Raw genomic sequence first — 15,758 nt, 5'->3', positions numbered from 1 at the left:
TCTTTGGCACCATTCCAAATTGCCTAAACTACTAGTGTTATTTCCTGATTAACCAAAAGTAGTTGCCAAAGGTATAGAATCCAGTATCCCAAAAGAGTAGACATATAGAGAGGAATTTCACATTATCAATGATTTTGTGATTAAGGAAGAGTAATGGTGGAGAAAAGGTTGTGTTTAATTCAACCTTTCATATCCTATTACGAGGAGTTTACTACTACTACTACTACACTTGATTTGTATATCAAGGTGTTGATATTATTTGAAATGCACTTTTTGTTTTATATTAGTGCAAGTGGGAGTCTGTTGGGTTTTATGCCCTAAATAAAACTCCATTTCAATGTAATCCACTTTATTCAACATCAATAAAGAAACAGAAGTATTTTTCATTCATTTGTGTATGTTTTGGTTCATCTTATCAATTGCTTGTCAAATTGATTTATAAATTCATCTGAAACCCTTTTCACATACTTGATCCTGTTTATTGTGCTGTCAACACTTTGGAAAGTAAACATGACTATGTGAATAAAGTTTCCTAGATTTATCAGACACAGGGTTTTACTGATATGATAATCTACAACAGAGTTTACTTGCATTTGGAGAAATGCTATGTTCTTTCCAGAGCATTGGTTAGAGTAAAGCTCAGGTTGGATGCATGGAGTATGCATCGGAAGGGACCGATATTGAACTTTGACTTAGATTTATTAAACTTACCGTAATATCTATTCAAGTCAATATCGCCTAGTTGATCCTAGATCAAATGATCTCAATCCTGTTATGATTAGGCTCAATCTCAAGAGGCTATTCGTGTTCTTTGATTTGTTAGTTAAGCCTACTTTTGGGTCAGGGTGATACGTACATTTTGGGAACACGATAGTGCAATTGAGTGGGAGCGCTAACATAAACATGAAATCTATAGCTTCTATCTGGCGAATAGTAAGTAAAGGATGATCTCCTTCGAGCTTGACCAAACGAAAAATAAATGGTGGAGTACTCATTTCACATAAGTTGAAATATCATTTATACGGGGTTAAGTGTTTTAAGGATTAAATACATTGTAGGGTGTAACGGTAATCTAATCCCTTTACAGTGTAGATCATTCATATAGAGGATCATTGATCAAATTAGGATTATAACAATGGATAACTAATGATGTGTCTATATGGTGGAACATATAGAGCATTCTATATACTGAGAGTGCAATTCTAAGTTCTATGCATGGATTCAACGAAGAATTAATAAGTCAGTGAATTTAGGTTATAAATTCTTGATCTGCTTATTGGAAGCTCGGTTATATAGACCCATGGTCCCCCCACTAGTTGAGATAATATTGCTTGTAAGACTCATATAATTAGTTTTGATTAATCAATTATAATTCTCAAATTAGACTATGTCTATTTGTGAATTTTTCACTAAGTAAGGGCGAAATCGTAAAGAAAGAGTTTTAGGGGCATATTTGTTAATTATGATACTTTGTATGGTTCAATTAATAAATATGATAAATGACAATATTATTTAATAATTATTTATAATTATTAAATAGTTAGAATTGGCATTTAAATGGTTGAATTTGAAAATTGGCGTTTTTGAGAAAATGAGATGCAGAAATGATAAAACTGCAAAATTGCAAAAAGTGAGGCCCAAATCCATACTGTATAGGGCCGGCCACTTTTATAGGTTTTTTCATCTGATATTTTCATTATTTTAATGCCAAATAATTCAAACCTAACCCTAGTGGAATGCTATAAATAGATAGTGAAGGCTTCAGGAAATTTACACTTAACTTTCTACTTTTTCCTTCAGAGAAAAACCTGAGCCTCCTCTCTCTATACCTAGCCGCCACCTTCTTCTCTTTCTTCTTCCTTGAAATTTTGAACCACTTAGTGATTAGAGTAGTGCCCACACACAGCAAGTGATACCTCAATCATAGTGAGGAAGATCGTGAAGAAAGACTTTCAGCAAGAAGGAGTTTCAACACTAAAGAAGGAGAGAAAGAGATCCAGGTTCAGATATTGATAATGTTCTACTACAGAAAGGAATCAAGGGCTAGATATCTGAACGGAAGGAGTCATTATATTCCGCTGCACCCAATGTAAGGTTTCTAATACTTTATATGTGTTTATTTCATAATCGTTTTAGAAGTTCATATTTAGGGTGTTAATCAACATACTTGTGAGTAGATCTAAGATCCTGGTAAAATAATTTCCAACACGAACATGCATAAAAAAAGATACTAAAAAGAAGGCAATTAAACAGCAGGATTCCTAGGCTCTTTGTACCGGTCAACTGGATCTAAGGGGGCCAGAGGATCATCTGTCTGGATGGAAGGAGCCTCAACACTCTGGTCGGTGGGAGAAGCGGAAGTGGTCGCCTCAGGGTTCTCATTAGTCGCTTGAGTAGTGCAGTAGTCGGGAAACATGTCTTTGGAAGTACCGAGGTATTCAAAGTTTGCCTTGGGATTGGCCTTCCAAAAGGCATATAAAATCTCGAGACCAGTTGTCTCTATGGCATCCACTTTCTTCCCGAGCTTCTCCACCTCGGATTTCTGGCTCTTAACCTTAGCCTCAAGTGCCTCTTCCTAAGTATTCTTGTCCTTGGCCTCATCCTCCAACCTGTAATTTTCTTCCAGTTTCGTCAGTACAGACTCTGTTTTGAATTTATTATAAGAACATTTAGAAGTAACTGATACTATATATTTCTATCTAGACCCAATGATCAAGAATTTAGGCCTTATATATGCCCTGTTTAAGACAATAGCAGAGTCTCTATTGACAAAATTAGAGAAAAATTACAGTTTTACAAACATTGGATACTTATGGCACTAAAAATAAATATTGAGTTTATGCCGCCTACAAACATAAAACTTTAGGTACTTATGCCGCTATTTACCCATTATAATAAAATAAAGTAATGGAGAAGTGAGACTTGAAATAATAAAAAAAAAAGAACTAAAATTAGTTTAATAAAATTGTATATTAAATATGTACATAAATATATATTTTTTTTTTTGGGGAAGAACATCGTTTTGTTCATTAGATAAGATAACTGGGAAGCACAACAGGGGTTCCCTCCCTATGGTAGACACCATTCAAAAGACTGTTAACTCTAGCCTTTTTAGCTACAAAATCAGCAGCTTGGTTGTCCAAACGAGAAATAAAGAAAAAATTGCAAACATTAAAACTTGGTAGTAAATGTAAAATCTCCATAGCAATATGTCTTGTTTCCCAAAAAGTAGGGCATTTCCTTTTTTCCAGCGCTTACACAATGACCTTAGCATCAGAAGCTATGGCGATGGACTCCACCTTGGCTGTTAAGGTTGATTCCATATAGCAATTGAGTCTCCCCTCCCCGGTATGGCTAGACTTCCCAATTGAATGATCCCTCTAGCCTCAAAGATACCCTTCCATAATGGGATCCAAGGTTGATTCCATATAGCAATTGAGTCTCCCCTCCCCGGTATGGCTAGACTTCCCAATTGAATGATCCCTCTAGCCTCAAAGATACCCTTCCATAATGGGGAGTCACCTCTTTTTCCTTCCACTTCCCAAAAGGACTTGTTTTTGCAATATTTTGCCATTAGACATTTAACTCAAGGTTTATTCACCCCGTTTTCCAGTTGCCACACAAGTTTTGTTAATAGAGCTTTGTTTGTGTCTTCTAATCTTTTGAAGCCTAACCCTCCCTGGAATTTAGGCAGACAAAGGTTGTCCCAACTCCTTATGGCATTGAATCTTTCTTTAGCATTCCCTCTTGTCCACCAGAATAACGCATCAATCTCTCTACATGTCGACACAGGGATTTTACAAGTTGACATAGTATATAGTGGCAGGCTCAAGGCCACTGACTTCACCAAGGTTGTTCTCCCTGCGAAAGAAATTTTTTTAACTTTCCATCCTTCAAGTCTCTTTAACACCTTTTCTTTTAGTCGCCAGTAGTCTTCTCTTTTCCTACGTTTGAATACAAACGGATTTCCTAGATGAAGTTCTTGACCCGTACATTCTTCAACCTCGAGGAGCCTTAGAATATGTTCTCTCTTACTCCGGTTCAGGTTGTTGGAACATAGCACGCTGGACTTTACCTTACTGCACTCCTGACCCGACCAAGCCTCATAAATCTTAAGGCAATCCATAAATGCAGTGGCATTTTTGTCATATGCTCTTGCAAACAAAATGGTGTCATCTGTATGTTAACTCAAACCTTTAGGTCTCCTTGTTTTGATGATTAACAAATATTTGATTATTATTTGTTACTAATGATTTGTTGATTTTGTAGCAAAATTAAAAGAGAAAATAAATATTTCAAGATAAATTGGTATTTTTTACCAAACTTTTCAAAGCAACCCAAAATGGATTCAACAATCATATCAAGAGCAAAAGATTCATCAAGGGATCATCGACTCAAGACCCTATTCAAAAGAGGTCTTCAAAAGCCCAAAGTCAAAAGTCAACCCGAAAGTCAAAGTCAAAGTCAAAAGTCATCTCTCGAGAAAAGTCAACACACGACCAAAAAACATGTAAATCAAGCTAGGAGGCTCATCTACATCAAGACTACTCAAAATCATATGGTATAAATTTACTTTAGTCTCGTTAAAGTGATTTGTATAGCACATTAAGTTTTATAAATTCAAATTTTGGCTCATTCACTAACTTGTGCAGCAAGTTTTCTCACACGATAGTTCAAATTTTTTTTTTTGATTGAATTTCTAAATCACACTTTGTTTAACTAAGAGAACAAAATTGGAATTCTAGAAATCGGATAATCGAGTAAAGAGTTATGCGCGTTTTAGTGCCGAAAAATGCAAGTTTTGAACCTGCCTGATTTTCGGCCCACCTATTGAAAATAGGTAGTCCGTTTTTCGCAGATAGGTAGTCTGTTTTAAAATAGGTAGTCTGTTTTTCCCAGAATTTGTTTTGAAATGCGTACTAACGGCTATAAACGGCTACTTTTCACCCCAACACTATAAAAACTTGATTTTTACTCAAAAATACATGTTGGCTGAGCATTTATGTCATATACCTAACATATCTAAGTGAGATTAATGAGCTTCAAAGTTTAAAATCCAACAAACACTCTTGACACACTTTGAGCCAAAATTTGTTTCTATTAATCATGAGTGTGCTTGCTTTTCACTCTAGGTTTTCATTGTATCATCATATTTCTAGAGTGATTTTGCTTGTAATATCAAATACATTTTCATAGGGTTATTTGCGGCAAAACCTCCTAAAGTGGACAAGTTTTTACAACTAACCCCCTAATCTAAAATTTTGGTGGTAAAACTACCTAAACCACTAGTCCGTTAGCAGTTAGCCCTTTCCATCCATTTTTGGCTGTTAAGTGCCAGGTTGGAATGTCCACGTGTACACAGTATACACGTGGCACAATTTTATTGGTCCACGTAAATAAATATTTAAAAAAAATAAAAAAAATTAATTATTTTAAAAATAAAAAATAAAAACATTTCTTTTTCTTTAAAAATTAAAAAAACAATTTTAAAAAAATAATGTTTTTAAAAAGAACCCTAATCCCTCATTGTCTTGTTCTCTCTCTCTCTCTCTCTCTCTCTCTCTCTCTCTCTCTCTCTCTCTCTCTCTCTCTCTCTCTCTCTCTCTCTCTCTCTCTCTCTCTCTCTCTCTCTCTCTCTCGTTGCCCTACTGCCGCCCCCTCCTCCTACTCCTTCTTCTTCTTCTTCATGCTCAGTTGGGGGGACCTTTATGGCTGGTACCATTGGGAAGAAGAGACACAACAACCGCCAACCAAAGCGACGCCAACCGAGACCTCCTTAGTCCAAGCTCCGACCTGGCCACTCTCATCAGCCGATTCGCCAACATTGACGCAACCTTCGCCACCACACGCCAGGCCAACTGCCTTTTCTCCGGTGGCGATACCAACCTTGCTCCCTTCGACGCCACCCAGAGGTGGAGGCTGTGTTGGCATTTTCTTCCAACTCCCCACCCACCTGCAATGAAACGAACCTTTTGTTCTCTAAAATATAAAATTAAATACACTCATTGAACAAAAAGCGTTTTTTTTTTTTTTTTTTTCAAATTTTTTTAGGGTTCCGATTTCTGTTTGCCTCTAAAATTTAGTAGCAGATCCACTAAATATAGAGACAGAGAGGATTATAATTAGGGCTTTTGGGCGGGATTCGTACGAATTTTGATTCCGAGCTTGAAGAAGAAGAAGAAGAAGAGCGAGTGAGAATTTCGTTTTTTGGTCAAGCAAGATGATGATCTCGAGGGCTTGTTGTCTTTCTCGGTTGCCATGGGTGGTGGTGAGTTTCCATGGGTGGTGGTGAGTTTCCATGGGTGGTGGTGGTGGTCTTGTCTGCAAATGAAGATAGAGGAAGAAGAAGAAGAAAGAGGGTGAAAGAGAAAGAGGAATTAGGGTATTTAGGTTTTTTTAATTTTTTTTTTAAATTGTTTTTTTACTTTTTTAATTTTTAAAGAAAAAGATTTTTTTTTAATTTTTAAAATAATTAATTTTTTATTTTAATTTTAAATAATTAATTTTTTTTATTTTAATTTTAAATTATAATTACGTGGATCAATAAAATTGTGCCACGTGTACACTGTGTACACGTGGACATTCCAACCTGGCACTTAACAGCCAAAAATGGATGGAAATGGCTAACTGGTAACGGACTAGTGGTTTAGGTAGTTTTACCACCAAAATTTTAGATTAGGGAGTTAGTTGCAAAAACCTGTCCACTTTAGGAGGTTTTGCCGCAAATAACCCCATTTTCATATTGTGAATGAGGTGAGGTTGGCACCGGTATTGTAAACAATCCAGTTATAGTGAGATTGGCACTTCAACAATCCGAGAAAGAGGTTAATAGTCCTCGAGGGTGCGAAACTATTGTAAGAGGTTTGGAAATACCTTGGTGAAAATTTCCCAGTTGTAAGGGTTAGTCAAGCCCGTTAACTTGTCTCGATATTGGAACTCAAAGCTAGGTCCATAGCTTTGAAGACCAAGGACGTAGGTGGCATAGTTCTACCGAACCTTATAAAAATCAAGAGTTTGCATTTTCTAATCCTTAAACTCCTTACTTTACAAGTTTGAATATTTGTTATAATATATTGCTTGCCTTATTACTTGCTTTTATTTAATAAAATGGTCAGTTGCTTAATTTTGTGTTAAAAGTTTTAATTTACCGAAATTAGTTTAAATTTCCAATTCACCCCCCTCTTGGAAACATATCTTGGGCTAACACTGTAAACATTAGGTGACTTATCGGGGGGCTCTCCTCAAAATCTTAATTCCTTTTGTGTCTCCCATTTCTTGTCGTTTAACAATCAACTTTGATAAGACATCATGGCAAAGAAGAAAAATAAAAGGTGATAGGCGATCTCCCTACCGTAGACCCCTTTTAGGAAAGATCTTCTGTTGTGGAACACCATTGATAAGAACCGAGTAAGAGATAGTTTCGATACCTGTCATTATTAGATTTCGCACATGACTGTCAAAACCGTTGCCGTTGGCCTCCAAAACTCTCTCAATTAAGCCCCACTCCATTCTATCGTAAGCCTTGTGCATATCGAGCTTTAGAGCCATCAAACCTCCACTACCCTTCTTTTTTTTAATAGTTTGTACAAGCTCTTGGGTGAGAATGGAGGACTCCGCAATCCATCTACCGAGTATGAAAGTAGCTTGGAAAGGTGACACTAGTTTGTCCATGACGCCCGAAGTCTGGTTGCAATAATCTTAGAAATGATTTTGTATGCAAAATTGCACAGACTTATTGGTCTGAATTTTTCAACAGATGTAGCATCTTCTCCTTTCGAGATCAAACAGATGAAAGTGTAGTTTAATTGGCTCTGAATTCTCCCCTCAGAGAAGAAAGATTGGACCATTTGAATAACACTTCTACCAGTAAAGTCCCAGTAGTTTCGATAAAAACATCTAGGCATACTGTCGGGGCCGGAGCTTTGAGCGGATGCATAGCAGTAACAGTGTTGATAATTTCCTCCTCCCCTGGTATACTCCTGAGCATCTCATTCTCCCCCTCAGTAACGAGCGGTGTGAACAAATCATTAAAGGCTTCATTAATCGAAGGATTGCTTGAGCTAAATAAGTCAATAAAAAATTTGTTGAAAACCTCCCCTATCTTCTTTTCTTGCGTGACCCAAATGCCTTCCTTGTTTTTGATCGAAAGGATCTTGTTACAATAATAATTATATTATATATATTTAGTGTATAACATATATGTTCGGTTGATTTTCGGTTTAATCGATCAGCTTGCTATTGACACTAAAATTAACTGTGCAAAGGCAGTTTTAACCCGAGACAGTTTTATCAATTTTCAATTTGTTCGATGTTGATTTTTTCGGTATTCGGACAGTCGGCGTACTCAGTTTGTTCGGTACTCAATTTCTTTTCGATTTATTGGATTTTTTTGGTCAGCCCTCTAACAAACTACACGTACATGAAAGCCTACTAAGTACAAACTAGAATTTTCCCTAGAGAAAAACGTTAAAACCGACACGCGCGAAACAAACAACATAACGTCATAACGACATGCTTCTCTTCCTCCCTCACTTCATAACCAGATGCAGATGGGAACGACATCGACTTCAACATCTTCATCTCTCAATCCGAAGTTCCGTTATTACACATTTACTTCTCTTGCCTTCCTCTTTTTCTTCCTTTTGAGTATTTTACTCTTTACTAAACGGACTCTCGACCCCGCTGTTTCAATCTCTCTCTACAGAGATTTCTTTTCCCAAACCCCTTCTTCTTCTTCTTCCAACCTCTCCCTTCCGATCCAAGAACCCATCTCTCCAAATTCTGAGCCCGACCCATTAGATATCGAAATTGACCCTAAAATTATCAATGACGAGCTTTCAGATAAAAACGATCCAGGTTCACCTCCTGTGAATGGAGTTTCTGAGGAAACAAGTCCTAAATTAATCAAGAACGATCTTTCAGATATAAAAGATGGATACCCGGTGCCTGCTAACCTAGTGTCTGATGAGATTGATGCTAAAGTCAGCAATGGCGAGGTTTCAAATAAAAATGAAGAAGTCCCAGTTTACAAGAAAAGAGTTTCTAATGATTTTGGTGCAAAAATCATCGATGGAGAGCTTTCAGATAAAAATGGTAGTGACCCACCTCGTAGTTTTGAAAGAACGGAAAACAAGTGTGATTTGTATTCGGGGACCTGGGTGAAAGATGAGGAGTACCCTATTTACAGACCAGGGTCCTGCCCATATGTTGATGAGGCTTTTGATTGCCAAACTAATGGAAGAAGAGATTCTGAATATCTCAAATGGCGGTGGAAGCCACACGCTTGTGATCTTCCTAGGTAACTTTTTGGCTCTTTTAAGTTTCCATTCTTTTTCTTCATCGGTTTGTACTTTGTAGTGGATAAAATAGTGGCTTTCTTGCACTCGTTGGATATTATAGTACGATTTGTTTGTAATCTGTTGCATTGAGGTATTTCCTTGGCATTAATAAGTAGGTGCCCTGTTTCGTGGTCAATGCATGCATTATGCATTCACCGATTTTCTTATGAGCTGAGTAGTTGAAAAACTACCTACATTGTATGCCAACAAAAGTGTTGGCTTATGAGTTGCTTAACAAAGCAATTAACACAAAGGAATTCAATAATAATAATAATAATAATGAGGATAAAGTAGAGCAGTGCAAGCCTTCACTTCACTGTAATATGAGGAGCATTAAGACGAAAGGAATTTAATGAGAAACCCAAAGAATTCTTTTAGTCAAGTATACTCTAACCCAGATAACTGCAAGAACTAGAACGAAAGAAAGATTTGGGTATGTTTGGTTGGGAGAAATGAAAAAACAGAGTAGGAATCAGAATAGGAACGACAATAGGAATATAATGGAATACAATTTAGTGTGCACAAAAAGAAATTGATATAAGGATATGAAAATAGAAACTAAAGGATGAATGCATCCCATATTGCACCAAGTTTTTTTATTAACTTATCCATCGAAAATTCCAAAGAAAAGAAGAAGAAAAAAAGAAAAGACAGAATGATTTTCATCATTTCGTTGCCCTTGCATTGTGCAGAACAATTCAAAACATATATAATGAAACTTTTGACATTGCTTGAGATCCAGAATACATGAACTTTTCAGCAATTTTGGGACACAAATACTAATGTACAGGTAACAAGTTCATCACTGGTGCATCAAATCTTTCACTAAGTCCAGGTTTTCCATGTTGTATCTATTGAGTTTTAAGGTTTACTGCTTCAATTTGTAACTGATAGCGGCAATAATGTCTTATCATCTTATGGTTTAGTTTGTAAATCTAGGAGCAGCCATGACTGATTGCCTCTGTTGACTCTTTCCTTTGTGCTACTGTAACATTGTTTGGGATAATTTTCTGTATTTAGTTATATACCAGATAAAATTTGTCTAAAGAAACTTTATGACTAATCACTTCAGTGGATTTATATTTCTTTACTGCATCACTTTTTACTTGTAGGTTCAATGCAACAGACTTCTTGGTGAGAATAAGTGGTAAAAAACTAATGCTGGTTGGAGATTCTGTTAACAGAAACCAATTTGAGTCTATCCTATGCCTCCTACGCGAGGGTCTCCAAAATAAGAGCAGGATGTATGAAGTTAATGGCCATAAAATAACTAAGGGAAGAGGTTACTATGTATTCAAATTTGAGGTATCTTTATTTATTTCTTCCAGTATATATTGTTTTAGATTACCACAGTCCAAATTCAAGACAGGAGAAATCTATGAACGTCAGTAGAAGGATTTTACGTGCTGTTTTTTTATACTTCACATCTTTGTATTGTGATTTAAATTGCTTTCATGCGACTTTTTCCTGAACATAGAATTGGCTCTTCAAATTTATTCATTATTATTTTGTAGGTGTAATAATTGTAGCAAGTGTGCTTGACAACCCTTGGCCAAATTCAATTATATCTCTTAGAATTTATCTAACTACAACCTACCCTGCCAAATACATACGTTTTCTCTTTCTAAGATTTGTTGAGATTAGAGGAAAGATGACAAATATATAGTGCCTTTTTTGCTTTGTTAGCTAAATAAGTTTATCTCGGACAAAATCTATTTGTTGCCCAACATTTTAAGAACAATTTTCCCTTTATATTTATGTGTATGTTTATGCACGTGTGATGTTGGCAACCAAGAAGCAATGTAAAATGGCAAACTGCTTAACAGTGTGAAGTAATGTTATAGGCAGGCTTTAGTGGGCTGGCTTGTTGGCACGAGTTGTATTAGGCAGTGATTGGGTATTTGATTTAACCTACTCGTCGTTATGACGTGTTTTATAGAGAAGGACAGTAAGAAAAAGCATTAACAATCTCCATATTCTGTTGATTCACATAAGAATACGAGTGAATGACATTTATAGTTTTGTTAGATAAGTAGGTTTCACTCGTCTAACTTTGGCAGTCTATAATATGTAAGATGAGTGGAATATGTAAAAATTGGTATCCTTGGAAAAATTAATTAGTTTAGGACGAATGTGTTCACTGCCTCAGAAACACAATTAAAAGTTACTTCATTTTAGGATAATCAATGCTCTTATCGTATCAACATATTAATTGCCAATTAGATGGACAAATTCATAGTTAATATCTGTAATCATTCCTTTTCTGTGATCACACCAACTTATCACTGAATTGTGCTTCTGAATATTTGTTCAGTTTAATGGCTTCTCTCTCATAAATCATCTTCCTAAGCATCTGGAACCATTAAATTTTTACCATGCATCTCTAATTCCACTGGAAATCATATAATAAATACTCCCACAATAGCCTGTTTGCATGCTATACATCCACTGCTGCTGTTCATATTGTCAAGAGAGAACGTTTCACTTCCTTTTGGGACACTGCAAGACTGTTGCCTGAAGTGAACTTATGGTCTATTAAACAATACTCGGTAAAATGTCTTGTAAATGCAAGTTTCAATGTGTTAAAATGTAATAAATTCCTGCTACTTTTTCTTTTAATACTCGGGTTAGATGAACTGGTTTGGTAGGGAGTAAGTGTAGTTGATGAGGGTTCAAGTCTTGCAAATGTCTCTTAAAAATAAATAAATACCCATAACAAAAGTCTCTGTTTTTGTCCTTTGCAATACAGTAATGTTAGTCACATATTCATCCAACAAATTATAGAACAATTTTAGTTTTATTAGTCAATGCTGTTGCATCATTTTTTTTTTATTAATTCCTGGTGTTCCCTTAGATGGTAGGGAGAGCTTTGAATTTACATGTGCTTGGTAAATGGTTTTTTGAGACTGAAAGTTTGTCACTCTTTCAACCCAAATAAACTTCCATGCCTGAAATTTTAACACAGTTCTCAATCTCATATAGAATCTTTCTATATCTCTTTTTATTAACAAGTAAATTTTATCCAACTTCGGTTTAACGAGTTATAGAGGTGAATAGAATTCATCAAATTTGTTTCAACATCTATGACTGACTGTCATAATAAACTTTCTTGCAGGACTACAATTGTACTGTGGATTTTGTGAGGTCACATTTTCTTGTAAGGGAAGGAGTCCGCATGAATGGTCAGGGAAGTTCAAATCCAACTCTTTCAATTGATCGAATAGACAAGTCAGCATCTCGTTGGAAGCGCGCTGACATTCTTGTCTTCAATACTGGCCACTGGTGGACTCATGGGAAGACTGCTAGAGGGTATGTCTGCAACCTTATCTATCTACATTGGTTCCCCAATTCAGTATGGTATATTTGTTGGTATTTTCCTTGCAATATGAAATTTGTTATTCAAGTTCTTTGAAACCACTATTCTAGGCTCTTTGCAGTTATAATGAAATCAATCTTAGACTAACTAACAGTCTAAACCTTCACATGAAACCAAAAACATTATTTGGATTGTGGTTTGGTATATTTTTATACCAGTTACTTAGCAGATGTGCACAGTTCAGTCACTACCCATGTGGGAAAAGAATAAAAAAATCTTTTATGGTGAGCATTGTAAGATGTTAGTTACCTTTCTACAGGAAAAACTACTATAGAGAGGGAGATTTTGTATATCCACAATTTGATGCTGTTGAAGCCTATAGGAGGTCCATGAAGACTTGGGCTAAGTGGATCGATAAAAATGTGAAGCCGGAGAAGCAAATGGTCTTCTACCGAGGGTACTCTACTGCTCATTTCAGGTAAGTTATTGCCAATTAACTTCAGATAACCTTGATTCATGCATTCTATGTAATAAAGCATGCTATGAATAATTTTTCTTCAATTTTATACATCAATTAAACAAAATAAAGAAAAGTTAACAATCTGTTAATTGATTAGTTAAGAAAAAATGATTGCAGAGGCGGAGATTGGGATTCAGGAGGGTCCTGTAATGGTGAAACAAAGCCTGCTTTTAGTGGAGCTATTCTTGAAAACTATCCTTTGAAAATGAAAATTACCGAGGAAGTGATCAAAGACATGCGTGTACCCGTAAAACTACTAAACGTTACAAGCTTGACAAACTTCCGTAAGGATGGCCATCCGTCAATTTATGGCAAGAATTCAACTGCAGGCAAGAAGGTTTCAAGAAGAAAGCAAGACTGCAGCCATTGGTGTCTACCAGGTGTCCCTGATGCGTGGAATGAACTTATTTATGCCTCCCTAGTTTTTCACCAGACAAATTCAGTTAGTAATACTTGAGAAGATTTTGTCTTTTATGTATTTAATTCATTACGTGCTTATGTTTCTTCAAAAGAATCACTACTTGTTCGTGGAGTTTCAAGCATGTATGTATTTGATGGTAGGGTGTGTTTAGAAAGTTAATAGGGAATTAGAATTGGGTGTAATTAAAGGTAATTACACATTTTTGTGTATTTGTCTAATCATATACTATAACCATTGAAGTAGGATAATTTACAAAAAAGACTAGATTTTGACTTAATTTTTACAAAAATACTACCACACGGTAAAAGTAACTTTTATACTGTTTTGGGTTTTTTTTTTCTTTTATACTGTAAACATAGAAAATAAAATACGAAGTCTCCATCTTCCACACCCACAGACAGAACTACCACAACAACACTAAAACAACCGGAGAACAACTATTAAATCCGGTGAGATGAAGCATAAACATTAAAAGCATTAATATTGGGGCTGTCATGATTTTTCTAATGTTGTTTTTAGGTTGTTCCACTATTGTTTCATATGTTTAACATATGTTGGTTTCAAATTACACAGGTTAAACTAACCACTGAATATTTGTTTGAGATAACTAGAATGAAAGAATCATAGAGAGTAATAGTCTTACCTTCCATTAAAGTGGTGAAATCTAGAAGACAAAAAAAAAAAAAAAAGGATGGAAGCTTGCTGGGAAAAGAAACAACATAACAAATGCAAACAAATGTGGGGAGCTGAGGCACAACAAGAGAACATACAGGAGAAAACATCAAAAATAAAAAGAAGCAAAACAACTAAAAAACAACAGTGGAACAACAGAGAAAAACTAAACATATATTGGAGCATATGATATTGAAGAAAATAACTTACATACAAATTTTATTATTTTCATATTACTATTTAAAATAGAGCAATATAATAATATTTTGAAAAATGTGATAAAAAATGAAAGAAAACAACCTTAAAACAACAATAAAACAAACCAGCAACAGAAAAGGGTAAGTTGGAGAAAGATGGTGGACTTGAAAGTACGGTAGAGATGGAGCCAACGATTTGAGATCAAAGACACCGAATGATATGAACTTAGTGGGAGTTTTTGAAAGATTTATACAAAAAGTTCATCACAGAGCAAGCTCTCTATCTCTCTCTCACACACATAACCACACTCTTATCTTTCCTGATTCTTCTTCTTCTTCTTCCTCTTTCACATGCTGTTGTTTTTGTTACCTACTACAAAACGAGAGGGTTAGCTTTTATTTGGGTAATGTTGTAGACTTGGAAAAAAAAAAGAAAAAAAATGAAGAACAAGATGAATAGTGGAGAGAGAGCCCAAATACAATGAAAAAAGAAAGAAAATAAATGAAGAAGAAGGTAAATAATGAAAACTATTATACATTACCAAAAAAAAATAACGTTTAAAAATTAAGTTTTTCATGATTATATTTTTTTAAAAAAAATATCACAAAAGTGACAACACATCACATAAAACTTTTTCAATACAATAAAAACTTTTATAATTAATTTTTTTTTAAAAAAATATATATATATGTCACTGATTGACGTGACAACTAATTTTCCCATCAACTTTTATAATTTAAAAAAAAAAAAAACATATTTTAAAGTGACAAGAAAATACATCTTGAAGCCCAACTGTATAAAAGTTATAAAACTATACAGTATAAATGTAAATTATACCGCCTAACAGTATAAAAGTAAGAAAAAGGAAAAAGTCAATGGTGTGTGTAATTTTCCCTTTAATTAAGAGGCAATCTCTCCAATTCTTATACCCTATTGAGATTTGGGCTGGGCATATTTAGAAAGACAAGAGGGAATTAGAATTTGGTGTAATTAATTGTAATTATAAAATTTTACTTTTTTGTTTTGTAATTACACAGTTTTTTCAAAACACACTCGAAAAACTTTTAATTTTAAATATTAGTTATTAAAAAAAATATTATTGTCATGTGTAATTATTAATTTTTTTATATATTAATTAGTCAACATTTTATTAAATAAAATATTAGAAATTTATAAGTTATTATTATTTCATATCTTAATACATCTTGAATTTTAAAATAGAATGTAATTATTAAATAGTGTAATTATTAGAGTGGTAATTACACAAATATTTTCAAACACACCTTAATTCTT

The 15,758-nt window shown here is 34.8% G+C and overlaps 1 protein-coding gene across 1 annotated transcript; it reads left to right on the top strand.

Moving 5' to 3' along the window:
- Positions 1-8,460: 8,460 nt before the first annotated feature.
- On the top strand, positions 8,461-13,750 carry LOC115714166 (protein trichome birefringence-like 5). Its single transcript, XM_030642735.2, has 5 exons — positions 8,461-9,298; positions 10,451-10,643; positions 12,454-12,647; positions 12,974-13,132; positions 13,292-13,750. Exons 1-5 carry the CDS (start codon positions 8,544-8,546, stop codon positions 13,629-13,631), a joined length of 1,641 nt encoding a protein of 546 aa, XP_030498595.2. The 5' UTR covers positions 8,461-8,543; the 3' UTR covers positions 13,632-13,750.
- Positions 13,751-15,758: the final 2,008 nt, after the last annotated feature.

This window comes from Cannabis sativa, chromosome 4 (genome assembly GCF_029168945.1).
Source record: "Cannabis sativa cultivar Pink pepper isolate KNU-18-1 chromosome 4, ASM2916894v1, whole genome shotgun sequence".
NCBI classification, from domain to species: domain Eukaryota; kingdom Viridiplantae; phylum Streptophyta; class Magnoliopsida; order Rosales; family Cannabaceae; genus Cannabis; species Cannabis sativa.
Note: the sequence above shows the minus strand (reverse complement) of the source record. Positions and strands in the feature narration are given on the sequence as shown.

Coding starts and splice junctions, on each gene's coding strand:
- LOC115714166 (XM_030642735.2), top strand. CDS start 8,544: ATGCAGATGGGAACGACATCGACTTCAACATCTTCATCTCTCAATCCG. Junction 10,644..12,453: donor ACTATGTATTCAAATTTGAG/GTATCTTTATTT, acceptor ACTTTCTTGCAG/GACTACAATTGTACTGTGGA. Junction 13,133..13,291: donor TACTCTACTGCTCATTTCAG/GTAAGTTATTGC, acceptor AAATGATTGCAG/AGGCGGAGATTGGGATTCAG.